General features: G+C 37.5%; 1 protein-coding gene across 1 annotated transcript in view; it reads right to left on the bottom strand.

The window, feature by feature from the left end:
• Positions 1-19,152, bottom strand: part of SEC62 (SEC62 homolog, preprotein translocation factor) — a 33,594-nt gene extending 14,442 nt beyond the window's left edge. The window contains exons 1-5 of the mRNA XM_040248684.1: positions 18,843-19,152; positions 9,985-10,093; positions 8,675-8,780; positions 2,600-2,804; positions 2,261-2,353 (exon numbers count right to left, since the gene is read on the bottom strand). Of these exons, the coding sequence (XP_040104618.1) occupies positions 2,261-2,353; positions 2,600-2,804; positions 8,675-8,780; positions 9,985-10,093; positions 18,843-18,878 (549 nt within the window). The 5' untranslated portion in view covers positions 18,879-19,152. The remainder of the gene's footprint in view (positions 1-2,260; positions 2,354-2,599; positions 2,805-8,674; positions 8,781-9,984; positions 10,094-18,842) is intronic.
• Positions 19,153-20,636: the final 1,484 nt, after the last annotated feature.

Here is a 20,636-nt window from a genome sequence, read left to right as displayed (position 1 = left end):
TGCAGGGCAGCAATGGAGAAACAGAACTAGAGAACAGACTTATGGACATGGGGAGAGGGGAAGAGAGGGTGAGATGTATGGAGAGAGTAACATGGAAACTTACATCACCATATGTAAAACAGATAGCTAATGGGAATTTACTGTTATGTCTCAGGAAGCTCAAACAGAGGCTCTGTATCAACCTAGAGGGGTGGGATGGGAAAGGAGATGGGAGGGAGGTTAAAGAGGGAGGGGATATATGTATACCTATGGCTGATTCATGTTGAGGTTTGACAGAAAACAACAAAATTCTGTAAAGCAACTATCCTTCACCTAAAGAACAGATAAAATTTTTTAAAAGTCTGAAAGCATACTTCTTTGTACAGAATAAAACCTTAGCCTTTTTGGGACTGCAAGCACCCAAGCTTTTGCTCAGGCTGCTTCCTTTGTTTAATAGGCCTCTAACTCCTTTGCAGTGCACCTGGCAATCTGCCAGTCATCCTTCAAGGCTCAGCTCAAGTGTCCAGGATCTCCAGATCATTCTTAACCCTCTTTTCATTGGATTAACCATTCCTGATTGGTATTCTCCCATCATAATACTATCCCATGTCATAATACAGTACAGGCATACTTCAGATATTCCAAGATTAGCTCCAATAATACTGCAATAATACAATTTTTTATTTTTTGGTTTTCCCAGTACATATGAAAGTTACATTTACATTATACTATAGTCAATATTAAGTGTACAATAGCATCATGTCTAAGAAATCAATGTACATACCCTAAGTAAAAAATACTTTATTGCTAAAAAATGCTAACCATTATCAGAGCCTTCAGTGAGTCAAAATTTTTTTTTGCTAGAAGAGGATTTGAAATATTGTGAGAAACACCAAAATGTGACCCATACAAAGTGAGCAAATGTTGTTGCAAAGATGAAGTCGATAGACTCATGCAATGTAGGGCTTCTGTAAATCTTCAGCTTGTAAAACAAACAAACAACAAACACCAAAACAAAACCCCCTCCCAAAACACTTTATCTCTGAAGCACAACAAAATGAGGGATGTCTGGTCTGTGTGCTTGCTAGACTAAGAGTTTTCAAGAAGAGAATTTTATCTTTTTATTACGCTATTCCCAGCACCTATAAAAATGACTTGGCATAGAGTTAACCTGATGTTTAACTGAAGGCATTTGAGCTTTCACATTAAGAAAGACCTGTGGTTTTCTATTACATTGGTTCTTAAACAGGGCTTCACATCAGAGTCACTCATGGAAATGTAATACAAAACACACACACATACACACTCTAGATTCCATCCTAGAGATCCTCATGCAAGTATGTCTGGAATGAGCCTAGTGCACATTGTCTGAAAAGCCTTCCCAGAATTTCAAGCTCACAGCTCCAAGAACGACTACTTTTTAAATTTATACTACCTTTGTATTAAGCATAGAAAGAAATTCACAACTCAATGGCTAGTATATAACCAAATGTTTTTGTAATGGTTAAATGACTAACTTAAGTGGTCTTCATGGAAGGCTACCACCACACAAACATTCTATTAAATACATTAAAATGATTTTGAGTAAAGCATCAAGTAATGTTAAAAATTTTAGACTCTTCTAGTAATGTGTCTGACTGTGAGAGGTAGAAACCAGTATGTGTTCCTCATTAACCATTCTGCTTCTTTTCCTTTTGATTGTAATGGAAACCCTGTATTTTACTCGGCAAAGGATCACTCAGTATGAAAATCATGTTTCTAAGACTTTACGGCAGGAAGGCATGACCATGTGAGTAGGTTCTGGCCAATGGTTCAATTCCATTGGCCAGAACCTGCCTGTTTTCTGGATAGTATCCTGAAAAAAGAAGCATGTCCCTCACTTTCCTTCCCTCCTCTGGATGCATATATAAGGCTGGCAGTCATTTTGGACCATGAGATAATCTTTACTAATTGCCTCACACAGGCAGAAAACTTCAAATCCACCATGGAGCTGCTGTATCTGCTTACCATCAGATTTCATTAATGAGAGAGAAATAAGTATCCATCTTAAGTCACTGTTATTTCATGTTTTCTACCTATCACAGACAATTGAACGTACTTCTGACTGATTTAATAAATTTTTATAAATATAAATTCAGAGAAATTCATTTTTAAAAAGGGTAATTTTATATCTACATGGTTAAATTTATCTAAATTACTTCTTTTCTTAGTGAAGGCATCAAAGATAATTCTAAAAACTCCTATGGAAAATTGGGTTTCTACTTTTAGTAGATACTCTCACCTCATTTCCATCCAGAAAAACTTGATCATCATGGGGCTCAAGCTTGAATTTTTTCTTGGTTTCTTTCTTTTTGGGAGTTCCAGGAGTTTCCTCCTATTAAAAAACAAGTTGAATAGAAGAAAAAGTATTTACAAACAAGCAAAAAGGAATATGACATTCATATACTCAAAGTTTTACTATATGAGACACAGAAATCAAAATTCTCAATCATGGTATTTATAAAAACCCTAATATGGTTTAAGTGGTTGCTGCCTAAGATTTTAAAAGTCTTGATATGCCAGTAGTGATAACGTGCATGTAATAAATTTTTTATTTTTACTTAATTCTAGTTGAAATCACCTTTTTGGAGTCTTCCTTTTCACCATCTTTTTTTTTTTCTTTTTCCTTTTTTGTCTTTTCATCCTTTAGATTTTCTTTCTTGCTCTTTTTATCTTCTTCTTTTCCACTTTCAGCTTTTCCTTTCTCTTTTTCTTTTTTTATGTCTTTCTCATATTTCATTTTCATTACTTTTAGTGCCCGATGAAAAAATTGCTTCTTTAAAAGCCTTAAAAAAAAAGGTATGACATTATATTCCCTATCCATTATGTAGATGTAGACTGAAAAGCAAAAATATCAAGACCTGAATAAAGTGAACAAAGAAAAGACATACATTGGCAACTCACAAGAAAAATTACAACTAGTAAGTCCATGGAAAAACAGTCTATTCGAAAACTTGTGCAGTCAACCTGATTATATGAAATCTAATTTTCAACTATGTAATTTAATGAGATTCCTTAAGCTTTTCTTTAGGTTCATAAGGAGTAATCAAAATTCTGCTTTATTTAAAGTTAAGTCTCAAATTCAAGAGTAGACATAAGTGGAATATAAATATAGGGGGAAAATAAAACAGTTAAATGTTAACAGATTAAAAATGTGCTCATGATCTGTTGATCCAAACTGTGTCTTCAGATGTCTTTCTTGATGTTATTTTCTTCTCTCCACGTACCTAACTACTCAGCCTGCCACTATAATGAAATATCTTCAATTAATGAATAATTAAATATGCTGAGATTTCTGAACTCTGTAAACAATTCTTCACAGTATCAAGATAAAAATTGTATGAAGTATTTGGCAAGACAACACTATGTGTTTCTCTCAACACGTTCTGTTATGTTATCCACAGCAGTTTTTCTTCTAATACAATTCATGTTATATTTGTTATAAACTTAAGAGTGAGATGCTTGCTTTGTTCTTTTTTGTTGTTCATTTTCTTATCTGATGAGTTTGGAAGCTCAGCTGAGACCAAATTAAGTCAACCTTGGTTGACTCAATCTTTTCTAATCCCACTCAAGCAACCGGGTTACGCTTATTTTTATCACCTAGAAGAAAAACTTTTCAAATCTTATGTTCCAGTTTCAGAGTTCCTCATTTGTTCCTTCCTTACTGTCTTGATAAAGGATAACTATCAAAACACAACCTAGAAGCTAGGTCTCACTGCCATCAGCTGGGCCTGTTAATGGTAACTATCCACCTTTCTACCTCCACTGGTACCTGCTCCAATACATCATACCACTTGCTAACTAGACACTTCCTTCCTGGCCAAATACGACTTATTTCTGATCATTATGTTGTACTTACCTGTGTTTTGACCTGCTTGGCTGGGCTTCTTTCTGCTGCCCAATTAGGACCATCCCATGAACACTGCCAAAAAGCTAATTTCTAGGTCTCCTCATTTGGACTTTTTCTTGTTCAGAAGAACTATATAGTATACAATTGTGCAACTGTCTGAAATGTCCCCAAAGAATCTAGCATTAATATCTACTGCTGTTAAGTCGCTTCAGTTGTGTCCGACTCTGTGTGACCCCATAGATGGCAGCCCATGAGGCTCCCCTATCCCTGGGATTCTCCAGGCAAGAACACTGGAGTGGGTTGCTGTTTCCTTCTCCAATGCATAAAAAGTGAAAGTGAAGTCGCTCAGTCATGTCCAACTCTTAGCAACCCCATGGACTGTGGCCCACCAGGCTCCTCCATTCATGGGATTTTCGAGGCAAGAGTGCTGGAGCGGGGTGCCACTGCCTTCTCCAATTAGTATCTACTACATATACATATATGAATAACTGTTTACATATACACATATATGTAAACAAGTAAAAATCTGAAATGAGACCCTTAATAATTAACTACTTATGAGCAGAAAGTGAAATTTAAGAGTAGTGGTGAGTATCTGAATGAGGGGGAATCTTTAATTTTCATTCTACTTCAGACTTTCTTACAAAAATTTATAATGAAAATATTCTAATTTATTTTTCACTTATATAAGTTCCAGATTTTTTATCAGGATCATTTATTACAATTTAGTATGAAAATGAAAAAACATCTTACTCACTGTATGTTAATTGAAGAGCAGCATTTCATACTACAGTTCATATTATAGCTCTCCATATATTAAGAGTACATGTGTATATATACAGATACTTGAATATACAGTCTCAAATGGTAATGTAATTATTCCTGGGGCAACATCATTAGTACTTTGGATTTTCTTCTGCATTATTTTCAAAGTTTTCTCAAGTTTCTTTGCTTTCTTTGGGTTCTCAAAGTTTTCTTTGCTTTAGTGAAAAAAATGTTCTTAATAAGTAAATAATTAAAAAAATAAACCACAGAACTTTAGGGAAAAAAACAATTCTTCCCCTGACAAGCAGTTACAGAAGAGGACAGAATCAGCAGGAACATCTGCTTCTGTTACTTCTCCTGCACAGCTGCTCCACGCCATGAGAGAAAAGTAAGATTATTAACCAATCAAATTGGTAATGAGAAATTCACAATCAGGTAGATGGGTTCAAATATCACCTCTATCACCTAATTAGCTACACAGTATTGGGTAAGTTACTTAATTTTAGTATATTTCTAAAATGGGGTACCTATTTCATAGGTGTTTCTAGAACTAAATGAGAAGCATACAGATTGTTTACCATGGTGCCCAGAATGCATGTTCTCAATGTTAGCCATCACCAGTGCTGTAGTGAGATCATTAATTTAATAGGGAAAACACATTTGGTTTATAAATCATTACATTATACCCTCATTCCGTTCATTAATAAGTAGAATCATTGACTTATTCCTTGATAGGGAATGTCTACTTCAATTCACCATATGCCTCAAAAAATGAGATGACACTATTGTAATAAAATCATTGCCTCAATTAATTAGCTTTAAACACACCGTATAGAACAAATCATCTATATAAACTGACATTTTCACAGACTACTCATACTTTCCTAACTCAGGATGTCCTATGCCCTCTGCCAGGATCAAATGTCCACTCCCCTATTGTTTGCTGGGTAATCACCTATTTTACGTTTCAAAATTTTATTAAAATGTTTTCTCTGTGAGGCTATTCTTGAAGTTTCCTTTCTTTCTTGTGGGACACACCATACTGTAACTAGTCACAGATCTACTCTAACGGACAACAATATGTGCTTTGGAGGCAAGAGCCAAGTCACATTTATCTCTGTATTCCTGAGGCCTGGCCTATAATAGATATTTGGTAAGTACTTGTAGAATAAATAAATGGATTAAAAGCAGCCTGCAAAATGTCACTAAATTGCTTATTACTTTTCTTCACCTCTGAATTTTTTCCCAGGTTTAGTAAATGTTTATTAAATGCCAGACATGTGTTTAGGACTTTAACTTATCTAACAAGGGTGAGGTTTTATCAAATGCCCACATTGAGCTAACTGCTGTGGAGTTACAGTAAAGTATAGAACAGTCCTCCAACTGCCTTCAGATTTAGCAGGCAAGAAATTAAAAAAAACATACACACATGTAACAAATCTATTTAAACAGTTAAGGACCAAACTGCATGATATTACCTTTATCAATTCTGTCGAATATTAGATTAATGTAAGCTAGAGGACCTGGGGAATACTAAATGGTAAAGATGGAATGTGGGGGACTTATATTGAGAGGCAGGCAGGATAGAACCACGTGGGGAAGTGGTAGGTTATTACCTAAAAAAGACCAGAAAAGAGAATGAGTGTGGTATATGTATGAGAGTGAAAAGGACATTAGTGGACTGGGGGCTTGGAGATGCAAAGTCACAGGAAGGTCAGGATGACACTAGATACAAGATTTAAGAGTCTGTACTTGAAACAGGCCATGAAGAGGCATGGAGCATACTAGAAAAGGCTGTTTTGTGTATCATACTACAGTTTCCTGTTTTCTTTTGTTTTTCCTCAACCTCCCTCAAGCACACTTCAGAGAATGAGACAGGACTAGTATCTCTCTGTGGTTTTGCCTGTAGTCAGTCAGGAACCCATGAGAGCTGGTCATCATGAGGTCTCTATGGTTATTATTATAAGTGGTTTTGAAAAATTTATGCTTCTCAGTGCAAAAAGGACACAAAAAGCTTGATATAAATGGGAATAACATATACAACAAAAAGTGATTATATTGCTAGAACCATCTCCATACTCAAGGTTTGTTTTTGCTTTTCATATAACAAAGTATCAAGTCTCCTAAAACGCCAAGAGAAATATATTAATATTGGCTGCTTATCTTGGAGAGTTGGGTTCAGATTTTATATTAAATTTTAGTGTATGTGCTGCCAAAGCAAGCACTAATATTCACACAATACTGACAGGTTAATCCTTCATCTTAATTTTTGCTTCATTAAATGGATCATTATTTTGGAGGAGATAGTATAGTGCAGTGTTTAAGAGCATGGACTACACGACAAAGCCTGATGGCTGGATTTAGAATTCTGGCTCGCCACTTACTAGCTTTGTGACTTTGGGTAAGTGATTTAACTTCTTTGTTTGTGCATTTATAGCACCTTCTACTTTTTATACTATGTATAAAAAATAAGTCTATTTTGAGGCAGGTAGGGAAATTTGCACTTTGGAATTCTAATACACAGATGGCTACAAAGGAAAATAGTGACTGCACTGCTGTTAGCTTAATCCCTGCCCCAACAATGAAATTTTCATTGTTTTTGAAAGGTCCATTAATGACTCCAGTTTTTGGCAGCTAAGAACTTTTTTTTGGCTGTGCAGCACAGCTTGCGGGGTCTCAGTTCCCCAATCAGGGATGGAACCCCAGGCCCATGGCAGTGAAAATAGGAGTCGTAACCACTGAACCACGAGGGAATTCCCTGGCAGCTAAGAATTTTAAGAAACATTTAACAATTCTTCAACTTTACAGCTTTAGCAGACAAACTGTGAAATTTTTTTCCACAGTTTTTTAAGAGGGTTCTCATGTGGCTGCTGCTTCCCAGGTGGCTCAATGGTAAAGAACCCTCCTGCCAATACAGGAGACTCAGGCGTGATCCCTTGGTCAGGAAGATTCCCTGGAGAAGGAAACAGCAACTCACTTCACTATTCTCGCCGGAAAATTCCATGGACAGAAGGAGCCTGACAGGTTACAGTTCTTGGGATCACAAAGACTAAGACACAACTCAATGACTGAGGACTAAAATGTGGCTGCCATTTTAAATGCCATTAATCAATATATTAGTAAATGCTATGTGTATCTCCCTACTAAATATATAAGATAATCTAAAATGTCAAATTCCCACCAATTGTAAAATTCACTGTCACAGAAGCAATCTGATTTACTAACATCTTAATAAATATGTTCAAGTAGTAAATAAACCAAGGGGAAAAACTGCGGGGAGCGGGGAAAACCACAAAACCAGCATACTTCTTTCCAAGAGAAAAGTGATTTTTTTTGGGGGGGAGGGGCCCATATCATATGGCATGAGGGATCTTAGATTCCTGACCAGAGATTGAACCTATGGCCCCTGCAGTGGAAACAGAGTCCTAACCACTGGACTCCCAGAAAACGGATTGTTTTACACATTCACCATGAAACATTTTTCCCAAAGAAGAAGTATCTATAAAATAAATGGACATGTTACTGAACTGTCTATACTTCATCTTGGAATCAAGAAAAGGTAGATGTCACAGCTGCCTTGATTTCACAAGGAATACAATAGCAATCACAAACAAAATGGAAGAGTGTACCTGGCTAATGGCTCAGTGGGTAGACACACAAACAACAGGGACAACAGGCCAATTAGGAGTCCCTGACAAAGTTTTGGAAAAGACTCCCCACCTGTTTTCTCTAGAAAAGAAAGAACTTTTATGTTCATGATAGGCACTGGTGTATGATTTTTATTGCTGATCCCTCAGTTCAGTCAGCCTGCAAATATATAAATTTAACAGAACACAAATAAAAACTATAAAAATATGATGGTCTAACTCCAAATAAATGCATTTCCTGAGATACTGAAAATATCCAAGTTATGTGTAAAAGTCATGCTTGCGCTATGTTGCAACAGAACTAAACAATGAAAATAGGGAAGGAGCTTTAGGACCATGGAGACTGTTTTTAAATTACTAGTCACATTATCCTTCACTAAGAAATAAAGAGTACCTGTTGCAGTAGTCAACCACAGACTCCCTTGTTGTAAATAAAGCTTCCTCTCCTTTCTTGGCCTTTGCCCACTTTGAATCCAAGAGGCAATCCACTGCTTTAGAAGCTAAAGAAGAAATTAATTATTATAAATTTAGTATACAGCAGAACTTGAGTCTATCTAAATAATATTCTATAAGGCAAATTTCAACATTCCAGCATTCGAAAATAAAACCAAGTTCAACAGAAAATTTAAGTCTGACACAATCATGACAAAGAGCTCAATTTGTGAAACATACTGATAAGCAGCTTTTTAAAGTAATGCTGTGAAATAAATGATAAATAAAAAATATTAACTCAAGCAATATAAATTAATGAGAAAATGTTCTTTAAAAAGTTCAAAATAAATGTAAATATCACTCTTATCAAATAATCAAAATGTAAGACAAAGCAAAAACCGTCCTCTACCACAGTTAAGAGAAATTCTGTCTCTAAGCTTTACCCACCAAGGAATAAGTTCTGTGAACAATCTACTGCTGTCACTAGAAAAAGCTAAATAGATGAGATCTGAAAAGAATAGCATGTCCATTTTTCAAACTTTTATTGACTAGCAAAATCATTAATCATAGCACTAAAGAGAATACAAAGCAATTTCTTCTCTATAATGGCAATTCAATCTTAACTGATCAGACAGGCAAACTCAACAACTATTGACTTATAAGTTATGGGGCAATACTACAGATGATATTAGCTTATAATGAAGTTGTTCAGATTATATGAAGAAAAAGCTCCCAACTTGGTTCCAACAGACTGGTTTCACACTAAATTTTATGCTGGAGTTTTTAAAAAAAGTATCATTAAGTACATGTACTATCTGATTAAAAATTAGTACTGAAAATAAATCTCATTATATTATAAAAATATCTCAAATGTCATTAAGAAGTACTTTATTTTTACTACTGATATTTTTAATCACGAAAGGAAAGAATAAGATAATCATGTGCCATATGCCCCTCACCTAGCTTCACCAATCATTCTTGCAAAGCACTTTTAAAACATCTGCCTATCCCCAAATTAGGTGGTGGCTCAGACAGTTAAGCATCTGTCTACAATGTGGGAGACCCAGGTTCGACCCCTGGGTCAGGAAGATCCCCTGGAGAAGAAAATAGCAATTCACTCCAGTACTATTGCCTGGAAAATCCCATGGATGGAGGAGCCTGATAGGCTACAATCCATGGGGTCGCAGAGAGTCGGACACAACTGAGCGACTTCACTTTCTTTCTTTCCTTATAAAATACGTACACTAACATAATTTAAATATGAAATCCTACCAATAAAATAATCAACCCGGTGACCCATCATATTGGTGGACTTTGTTGGACAGTTGAATCGAAGAAACTTGGCTACAGCCTTTTCTTCTTTAGATGGTTCACCAACTTCCTGCAAAGTAACAATATTAAATTTAACGTAATCATTTACTTGAGACATTCATACACTGAAGAATTACAGATCTTTTCTGAAAATCTTTTAAAGCATACTACAGGCCTTTCTTTCAAGCTTTTTCTAGAGCAGACCTGGTAATCTATACAAAAGACAGAACGGATATTTTAAAAATTACACATTTTTCAAATACAAGTTGACAGGGCCCAAAGTTGCTTCTCTCTTGGCTTCAGCTACAAGGCATTTATTTTGAGTTGTTTTACCAGCATGGTAACCACTTTGTACCAGTTCATCTTTACCCTTGCTTGGTCTCTCTTTACAAGCCATAAGACAATAATTCAAAACATTAAGAGGTTGTCAATAGTGAGTGCCCAAATGCCAAAGTAAGTAGAAACAGGTGCCATAAATAAATGTTAAGTAACAGCCAAAGTTATGTACCCTAAACAAAAGACTAGAGATTGCAGGAGGAGTTCTCAAATTAACCAAAGATAGCTGTCCCAGTGTGGTCCCAGATACAAGATACTACTTGAGATGCTGAAGATCTGTATTCCCTTTTCTTTTAGGGTTACAAATTCTAGATACTTTCAGGGAATCCTTTCTCACCTTGCCTTTAAATGCAATAGACAAGTAAATTATAATCTCATTTAAAACTGACTGGGCTTCCCTGGTGGCTCAGCTGGTAAAGAATCCACCTGCAATGTAGAAGACCTAGGTTGGATCCCTGGGTTGGGAAGATCCGCTGGAGAAGAGAATGGCTCCAGTATTCAGGCCTGGAGAATTCCATGGACTGAGAATTCCATGGACTGTATAGTCCAGAGGGTTGCAAAGAGTCAGACATGGCTGAGTGACTTTCACTCCAAGAACTGATTAATGGAAGTGAACAAGGAGTTTTGAAAAGGCTGCTTTAATCCTTCCCTGTTTTCTAAAATTTTTCCATTCCTTCTTCCAAATTTTCTACCACTTCATTGTTTATCATTTCCCATCTTGCTGTATTTCCTTATCTTCTGAACTACTTTTGAGTAGTTAAAAGCAGTGTACTTCTTCTCCCCACTCATATACTGAAGAAAATGAGAGCAATTTACATTTGTATATACATCTTGTATTTTTTTACTTTTAGAAGTTGTCTTACTGCTGTAAGCTACTAATATCAAAATAAAAGCACTGTCTTCACATTTTTAAGCACAATATATAGAGAACTCAAGCAATATTTCTAGCAATATATAATTTAAATGTGAATGATTTCATGAAGGTCTATTTCTTAAAATGAATAAAGTGCCAAATAATTGTGAAGAATTAACTGCCAAGAATCTAGACTGCCGAGAACAAATAATGCTGAAGACAGTTACCTTTTAGGCAAGACATTCTAATAATACAAAAAAAGGAAAAATTATCTAAATCATCTGTATTTACATCAGTTTTTCCACAAATTTCAAAGAAGTCTGAATTCACTTATGTCTGTGGAAAATAAGGGACAACTAACAAAGTCTCAGGTTTAACTTTATCCTGAAGAGGAGTAATTTGTGAGATGAAGGGAAAATCTGTGCCCTTGTTGTTGGGTCACCAGGCAGCTACTTCTTGGATTTCTTCCTTTGCATTTCCCAATTTCTCTGCTTCAAACAGCCAATTAACACAGTGCATGATATTTATACTCTCATACTACCTCATTTGTGGGTTACTATTTGTGACAATAAAAATTAGAAACCCACACATTGTAAATCAACTATACGCCAATATAAAATAAAAATTGAAAAAAAAAAGAAAAACTAAAAACCCAAACCATTCAATCCAAATGAAGACTATAATAAAAAACAAATATTTTAAGAATAAAAGACCTTTAGTTTTATATATAAAAATAAATATCACAGAAAAATAGAATCTTAAAAAGCTGTAAATTCAAACTTTAACACTACCAAGTTCACTACCATCTACAGTGTTCATAATTATTTAATCTGGGGTCCAGTCCACTCCAGTATCCTGGCCTTGAGAATTCCATGGACTATACAGTCCATGGGGTCGCCAAGGAGTCGGACAAGACTGAGCAACTTTCACTTTCACAAAATATAGTTCTCACAAGCTAAAAAGTATTCTATATTTTGGTTTCTGAAATCACACTAAAATACATTAGTATACGTAAAATGATAGCATTTAATTATGCCTGAGTAACACTGAATTTCTAGAAGGCTTATCTATTAGTAAACAATATCCTGTATGTTCATATACAGCCAAAAAAGTCATACTATATAAATAGTTGGTAATAATGAGATAGTATAATTGGCTTTATAGAGACCAATACTATTTTATAATCACACCCATGTATGTTTAATTTTTCCCTCAGTTAATACATCTGTTGTCAATCTAAAGATTTATCCAATTGACTGATTTGTTACTGGGATACGCTTGATTAAAAATGATATGTGGGGGAGAAGAGATAAACGTAAATTGTTCAAACATACACTTACTGAGTTGTTTACCCTAAAATACCATTGGGTGCTACAGTTAATACCAAAAATTTGTTAAGGCACAATACCTACAGTATGTTACAACTATCCAAAACAACAACTGTTATTTTTCAAAATGAGTGGTAGGAAAAATATTTTAGGAGTACAAAATGGGAGCTATGAAAGATCTCCTGGAAGAGGGACCTAGACTCTGAAAGATGAACAAGTTTAGGATAAGCTGAATGAATAGTATAAAAATACTGTGGCTGAAAATGAGCATAAAATTTGGTTTCACTAGAGACAAGTTAGAAAGCATTTTGAGGCTAAGTACGTGCAAGTATAATAGGGCTAAATAGTATTCAAAGCATTCTGAGAAATTTTAAATTTACCCTGTAAGTCACAGGAAGTTTTTGACTAGGAGGAGGACATAATGAGAAAAAAAATGACTGAGACACTATTTTGGAGCCTACATGTAGAATGAACTGGGGAATAAATGCATAAGGCAGGGAAACTAGTTAGTATTCAAGTAGGATGTGACGTGATACTCTGGACTAAGAAGGATTTTGATATTTGAAACATTTCAAGTGTAGAACAGATAGGAAGGACTCAATGATAAAGGATGAATGAAATTACTTAATAAAAGATGTCAAATTTCTAGTTTGATCAACTAAAAGGACAGTTTTTCAATAACAGAATTTCGGAATGAAGGTTATTCTGAGAGGAAACAATCACATCAACCTTAGGCATGACAAGTCTACACTCATACTAACACTCAAACCATTAACTAAACATGGTACCAATCTACTGACTGTTGATATAGGCATCACACGTAAACTATGTTATAAGGAAACAAAAGAAACTGAAAAGTTAACTCTATTATTATACAGTATGGAATCGAATTCTACATGAATCCACAAGTTTAAAAACCTCATTTTAACAATTAACTTCAAATTCACCAAGCTCTTTTCCACAACTGCAAAAACATACTCAAGTATTCTATCTTCCTTCCCTTCCCCTCCTTGGTAAAGGCACTACTAAGCATGAATAAACAGAAAAGGCCCAGAAAACATGGACTTGAATAATCTCTCTCAACTAGACACAGAGTTCCCTATTCATTGATACTTTCTTAAAGTATCAGTAACTTCCCTAAAACATCTAACTAGAATGCTTAAGATATTTGCACAAAAGAACGGATATCTTCCTTGCTCTTCCTTCAAGTTCAAATCCTTAAAAAACTATTATCTTCTGTGAAATATGACATGTTCATTATACCACATATAACTTATACATATTGTAGGCTGCCTCTAAGAGTTTAGGATTTGTGCCATCTGCTGGGGCTTTGAAGCCAGAAAGATTGTTATTGAAGCATACCAAGATAACATGACTTGGGAAGCTAGTAATACAGAAGAGCCTGCCACGGAATCTTCATTCTCACTGCTCCCCTGCTGCAGGCTAAAACAGTCTTATCTTCTTCCTGTCTATATATACATTACCTTCAGAATATTTTCCTAACTTTTCTAGAAATCTAATGAAAAAATTGAAGGTCTTTTGGGAACAGCATCAGCCACTTACAAAGAGAAACAAGTTTATCAACTCTCCAATGAAGGGAACTTTGTAGCTCAATGAATGAGCCCAAACATCTTAGAATGAGCAAGCAAAGAAGCAATACATTTTGAGGGTGGACTGCCAACCCAAACACCAAGATGCCAGCAGTTGCAACTCACAGTCCAAAATTACAAAAATGGAAAGCTAGGGTAGAACTTTCTTTTTAAATTATTTAACAAATACAATTTTTTATTTCAGAATACATCAACATTAGAAAATACTACAATGAAACTGGGGTTACCATTTCTGCTGCTGCTGCTAAGTCGCTTCAGCCGTGTCTGCTCTGTACGACCCCATGGACGGCAGCCCACCAGGCTCCCCCATCCCTGGGATTCTCCAGGCAAGAACACTGAAGTGGGTTGGCATTTCCTTCTCCAATGCATGAAAGTGCAAAGTCAAAGTGAAGTCGCTCAGTCGTGTCCGACTCCTAGCGACCCCATGGACTGCAGCCTACCAGGCTCCTCCGTCCACGGGAGTTTCCAGGCAAGGGTACTGGAGTGGGTTGCCATTGCCTTCTCCGTTACCATTTCTAGATATATATTATTTTAACTGGTACTTAAGATAACCTTTTTGAGGAAAAAAAAAAAAAATTAGATCAAGAGTCAGTAAGCCATGGGCTTCAATCTTACAGAATTTTTGACTTAGAATTTCTGCTCCCTCATTCTCCTACCCTCAAAAATGATGAAAAAAATTTTAAATCAACTTATTCAACAGAAATAATCTTCAGTTCAGTCGCTCAGTCGTGGTCGACTCTGTGACTGCATGAATCGCAGCACGCCAGGCCTCCCTGTCCATCACCAACTCCCAGAGTTCACTCAGACTCACGTCCATCGAATCAGTGATGCCATCCAGCGATCTCATCCTCTGTCGTCCCCTTCTCCTCCCGCCCCCAATCCCTCCCAGCATCAAAGTCTTTTCCAATGAGTCAATTCTTCGCATGAGTTGGCCAAAGTACTGGAGTTTCAGCTTTAGCATCATTCCTTCCAAAGAAATCCCAGGGCTGATCTCCTTCAGAATGGACCGGTTGGATCTCCTTGCAGTCCAAGGGACTCTCAAGAGTCTTCTCTAACACCACAGTTCAAAAGCATCAATTCTTCGGCGCTCAGCCTTCTTCACAGTCCAACTCTCACATCCATACATGACTACTGGAAAAATCATAGCCTTGACTAGACGTACCTTAGTTGGCAAAAGTAATGTCTCTGCTTTTCAATATAGTATCTAGGTTGGTCATAACTTTTCTTCCAAGGAGTAAGCATCTCTTCATTTCATGGCTGCAGTCATCATCTGCAGTGATTTTGGAGCCCCAAAAAATAAAGTCTGACACTGTTTCCACTGTTTCCCCATCTATTTCCCATGAAGTGATGGGACCGGATGCCATGATCTTCGTTTTCTGAATGTTGAGCTTTAAGCCAACTTTTTCACTCTCCTCTTTCACTTTCATCAAGAGGCTTTAGGTAATAAATAAGCTTGTTGAATAAACTGAGCAAAAGAAATAGATTAGGGCACCAATTGTCAATTTGTATTTTTATACAAGCAGTATTATCGCAGATGGTAAAGAATTTGCCTGCTATGTGGGAGACCAGGGTTCCATCCCTAGATCAGGAAGATCCCTTGGAGAAGCGCTACCTACTCCAGTATTTCTGTCTGGAGAATGCCATGGACAGAGGAACCTGGTGGGCTACACACAGCCCATGGGGTAGCATAGTCAGACACAACTGAGCGACAAACACTTTCACAAGCAGTGTAAAATATTTGTGAAAATGCAAATAGGTTTCAAGTTAAAATCTGAAAGCCAGAGATCTTAGATAAATCATTTGCTTAAAGTCACACACAGTAGCTTAAAGGATGAGGGATAATGGTAGTATAGTAGTGGCTACTGAGGTTTCCAAAAAACCCAATTTGAAAACCCTTTTCAACTCTAAAATTTGATGGTACTAGGATTTTAAGCTAACCTTTCTAGTAAACAGCACTTTGTTAACCTATAAGCGTTTATTGTAAGTTCTTGAACTTACATGGTTGCATATCTTAGAAAACTAACAGTTATTTGTTTTCAAATATTTTATTAATTTGAATTGAGATCCCTTTCACTTGGGAATCTCAAACAAGAAAACTTCCCAATGTAATGTCAATGAACACATAGCTCACTTTTGGTTTTCAGTGGCCAGTAAAGTGAGTCCAAGAAGGAAATGTGACGAAATAGTCCTCTTGCTTCCAACTTTGATGGAATACCAGAAATCTAAAATTAGGCTATCCCAGAAAAAGCATACAGATTAACTACTTTTTAAAACCCCGAACTTACATGTAGCAATCCTTTCCCCCAACATATAAATTACAATTCAAGGTCCCTAATTCTATTATATGTAGAAATCTTTTGTAAACACGAAACATCAAGTAACAAACAACAGGAAATCGAGTTGATATTACAGAACTTTTTGTCTAAAAGTCTTACAATAGGATTTTTTCTGTAACTTCAACTGTAAACATGGCCACTACATTTGATCTTTTTGTCTAAAGTAATGCCAATATTAGTTTCTGATTCCTTGAAGGGAAAAAAAGGGAGACTGATAAGCTACTGTATATTTTTATTAATCTGTTGAGACTGCATAGTAGTACTCCAAGTAGCATGCCCAAGAGCTCTATAAGATTCCTTCCACACAGCATAGCTATATAGAAAAGTTGGGAGGATTTGAGAAATGTCATTTATTTTCACTTAGCAGTATAACAACTTGATTTTTAACAATCAGATCCTCACATACTTTGCTAATCCACAATTAAACAATAGTAAGTAAAAAAATTTTTATGGCACTCACAACTCAAAGGTTTATTTACTGAATAGGTAACTGTTAATCTTTCTTCAGCATATCAAAGTGCTTAGCAAAACCTAAAAAAAGTTATCCTAAACCCTTCATCCTCAGGGAGGTGGAAAAAAAGTTATGTACCAAATACTATTTTCATAGCTTTTATAACCTTTAATAATAAGTCATCCACTCATGTATTTTTTCCACCACAACCCAAAGAGGATCTCTTTTCAAGGTAAATATTCCTTCTTATGGATTTGGAAATAGAGGAAAAAAGCTAAGTAATTTGACCAAAATTACACAGCTAATAAATACTGACACTGGGGTACAAACAGGCACAGTATGGCTCAAGTTTTAGCTCCCAGTCACTACCACTGCTGTATCAGTTTTTAATCTTTTTGCTTAATATGAGATCACAATTGAAATAGAGCAGCTATTCAAAGTAAATTAAGATCACCTTTGTGACCACAGTAAAGAACAGTTGAAATTTTTTAAAAAAGTTTATTTAGGGTCATAAAATGTACCATATGTGTAAATATAAGAAATTCAGTAAGTACTAATTTGACAACTTCAATACGAATTCTAATAAAAATATTATGTATCCACAACTGACCAATAACATTAAATTTTGAAAGACTAGGAATAGTATAATTATAAACTTCTTTCACAATAAACTTAAGCCTTGGTTTTATGACTTGTCTGAACTTGGGGGAGGGGGCAGGATTTGTCTCTTTTTGGTCCCCTTCTGTACTCTATTTGAAACTACTTTCTTATTTCTTCTCAATTCCAAAATTTCAGATTTACTGATCACATCTTTTTTTTCCCCTAGTACTTCAGACTTTTAAGGATAATTTTAACTTGCATACCTAAATCACCCATGGTGTAAGTTAAGTGGTAAACTTTTTTTAAACAGGGAAATAAAACTTCAGACAGAAAGTCATTCTAAGCAATGAAATAGTAAGGAACAGAAAGAAAATGAGTGTAACAATTTGTGATTAGCATATTAACAATTTACAACATGCCCAATTTATGATGACATATGAAGGTTTCTAGGCACATAAACTAACAAGCAGACACACATCCTGAGTCTAAGATGTTCCACATGTTTAATCCTCTCAGCAGAGAGCATGACCAACAGGGGAAAATTGTAGGGAAGAAATACACAGATGACAGGCCTGTGGAATGAGGGAGGGATGCTATGTAGGTTATGAGGATGACACACTGCCATGTCAAACGTTTCTGGGCGCGACCCGCTCGTTGCAGTACCCAGAGTTTTGTTTATTTACACTGTGTCGCTGAAAGAAAGCCACAAAGCTTCAACTGGACGCTTACGTTAATAATAAAAACGAGAAAGGAGGGTACAAGCAAACGAACACCTGGATACGCAGTTCGCCGCCGGGGCCTCGGGACAGCTGACCAAATCCCGCTCACTCCCACCTCCTACGGTCCTTCTATCCGCGCACAAAGAACGGGTAGCTTTAGGTCAGTCCTCCGCGTTCTACCCTAGTTACCGTGGCCTCAATTTCGGGACAGCTACGGCGAAAAGATGGGGTGGAGAAGGGAGGGGAGGAGCCCGGGAGGGTCGATGTCTGTGCTCGGAGGGCGCTGACCTCCCAGCACAGGCCCAGGCCGGCGCCTCCACCGGAACCTTGAACTGACGGCCGCGCCTCCACGGCCGATTCCGAGCGCAGCGCCTGCTGCCTTCCGCTGCAGCCCCAGCACCTCCGCTGTCTCCAACGCCGCCCTTCCTCAGGCCCCTCACAACGACGCAGCCCACAACCTGCGGCCTCGCGGTGGAACCCCACCCCACCTCGTCCTCGATTTCGCTCGCCCTTCCCGGGAGTTTTCCCAGCATCTTCCACTTCCGAGCGCCCTAAAGCCCCCTACCCAAGGGTTCGGCTTTGCTACCTGAATCCGCTTCTTGTGTCGCCTGCGTTCCGCCATGTTGGCCGCTCCGCCCGGTTCCCTCTGACGTGGACCGAGGCGGGGGCGGTGGAAACCTCGCGAGAGCGCGCCGCGGGACCCGTTATGTAACCTGGCGGCTGGCGCCGGGGGAGGAAGGAAGCTGGTGAGTGACCGGTATCTGCCACTCCGACCCTGGATATACTTTTTCTCCCCTCTTTCTTCGGCTCCTTTTTTTTGCGGGAACTGGAAATCGCTAGGACCAGAAGGAAGTTAATAAGTGGATTAAAGAGCTGGAAAGAGTCCTCTTCACTAGACATCTGACTCACCTGGAAAGCTGTTAAAATACAGATTCCGGGGCCGCACCCCCTCGGAGTCCGTCGGTTTGGGGTGGAGCTTTTCCGCTAGGATTTACTGGGACCTGTGGAATTCGGACACGACTGAAGTGACATAGCATAGCAGTGGATGGAATTCTAGACAGTCTTTGACTGTGATACTTCCTCTTTTGGTAGTGAGCCCTGCCCTATCCTTACTCTGTTTGTAAATTCTACTCCCATTTTGAAGGTGGGAAAACTGAGACAGCGGAGGTGCAGCGATATGAACTGGTTTATCTAAGGCTCCACCGTTAGTAAATGGCACATCCTAGACTGAAGCCCAATTATCTTTCCCCATACAATGTAGAGAGTCGTTGGGCTCATCTGACACAAACTTTGGATTCCGCATTCCATTTTCCACGTTGCTTCTCAAAACGCTCTTTTAGAATCCAAGAGTCAGAACTCAGGGAGGTACGAGGAACTAATAAGATAAATAGAGAACATCTAAGAAGTTGAAATTAAGAAGACCGCAGGGTACCTGGGAGACTAGTTATAACTATTGTTATTTTGAGTGAGTTCAGTCCCTCAGTCGTGTCTGACTCTTTGCGACCCCACGGGACTGCAGCAGGCCAGGCTTCCCTGTCCATCACCCACTCCTGGAGCTTACTCAAATTCATGTCCATCCAGTCGGTGATGCCGTCCAACCATCTCATCCTCTGTCCTCCCCTTCTCCTCTTGCCTTCAAGCTTTCCCAGCATCAGGGTCTTTTCCAATGAGTCAGTTCTTCATATGAGGTGGCCAAAGTATTGGAGTTTCAGCTTCAGCATCCAGTCCTTCCAATGAATATTCAGAACTGATTTCCTTTAGGATGGACTGGTTGGATCTCCTTGCAGTCCAAGGGACTCTCAAGAGTGTTCTCCAACACAACAGTTGGAAAGCATCAATTCTTCGATGCTCAGTTTTCTTTGTAGTCCAACTCTCACATTCATACATGACTACTGAAAAAACCATAGCTTTGACTAGATGGATCTTTGTTGGCAAAGTAATGTATCTGCTTTTTAATATGCTGTCTAGGTTGGTCATAGCTTTTCTTCCAAGGAGTAAGTGTCTTTTAATTTCATGGCTGCAATCACCATCTGCAGTGATTTTGGAGCCCCCTCAAAAATAAAGTCTGTCACTGTTTCCATTGTTTCCCCTTCTGTTTGCCATGAAATGATGGGACCGGATGCCATGACCTTAGTTTTCTGAACGTTGAGTTTTAAGTCAGCTTTTTCACTTTCATCAAGAGGCTCTTTATTTCTTCTTTGCTTTCTTCTGTAAGGGTGGTGTCATCATTGTTATTTTAGAGTTGCCCAGATAAAGAGAATGGGCTTAACTTGCTAGTAAATGTTTCTAGATGAAATTCTTGTGACTTTAATGGAGGTTTTAAAGCATTTTAAATAGTAGAAAATTGGAAAAATGTAGAAAAGCAAGATGAAGGAAATAA

This window comes from Oryx dammah, unplaced genomic scaffold (assembly GCF_014754425.2).
Source record: "Oryx dammah isolate SB20612 unplaced genomic scaffold, SCBI_Odam_1.1 HiC_scaffold_2, whole genome shotgun sequence".
NCBI lineage: Eukaryota > Metazoa > Chordata > Mammalia > Artiodactyla > Bovidae > Oryx > Oryx dammah.
Note: the sequence above shows the minus strand (reverse complement) of the source record. Positions and strands in the feature narration are given on the sequence as shown.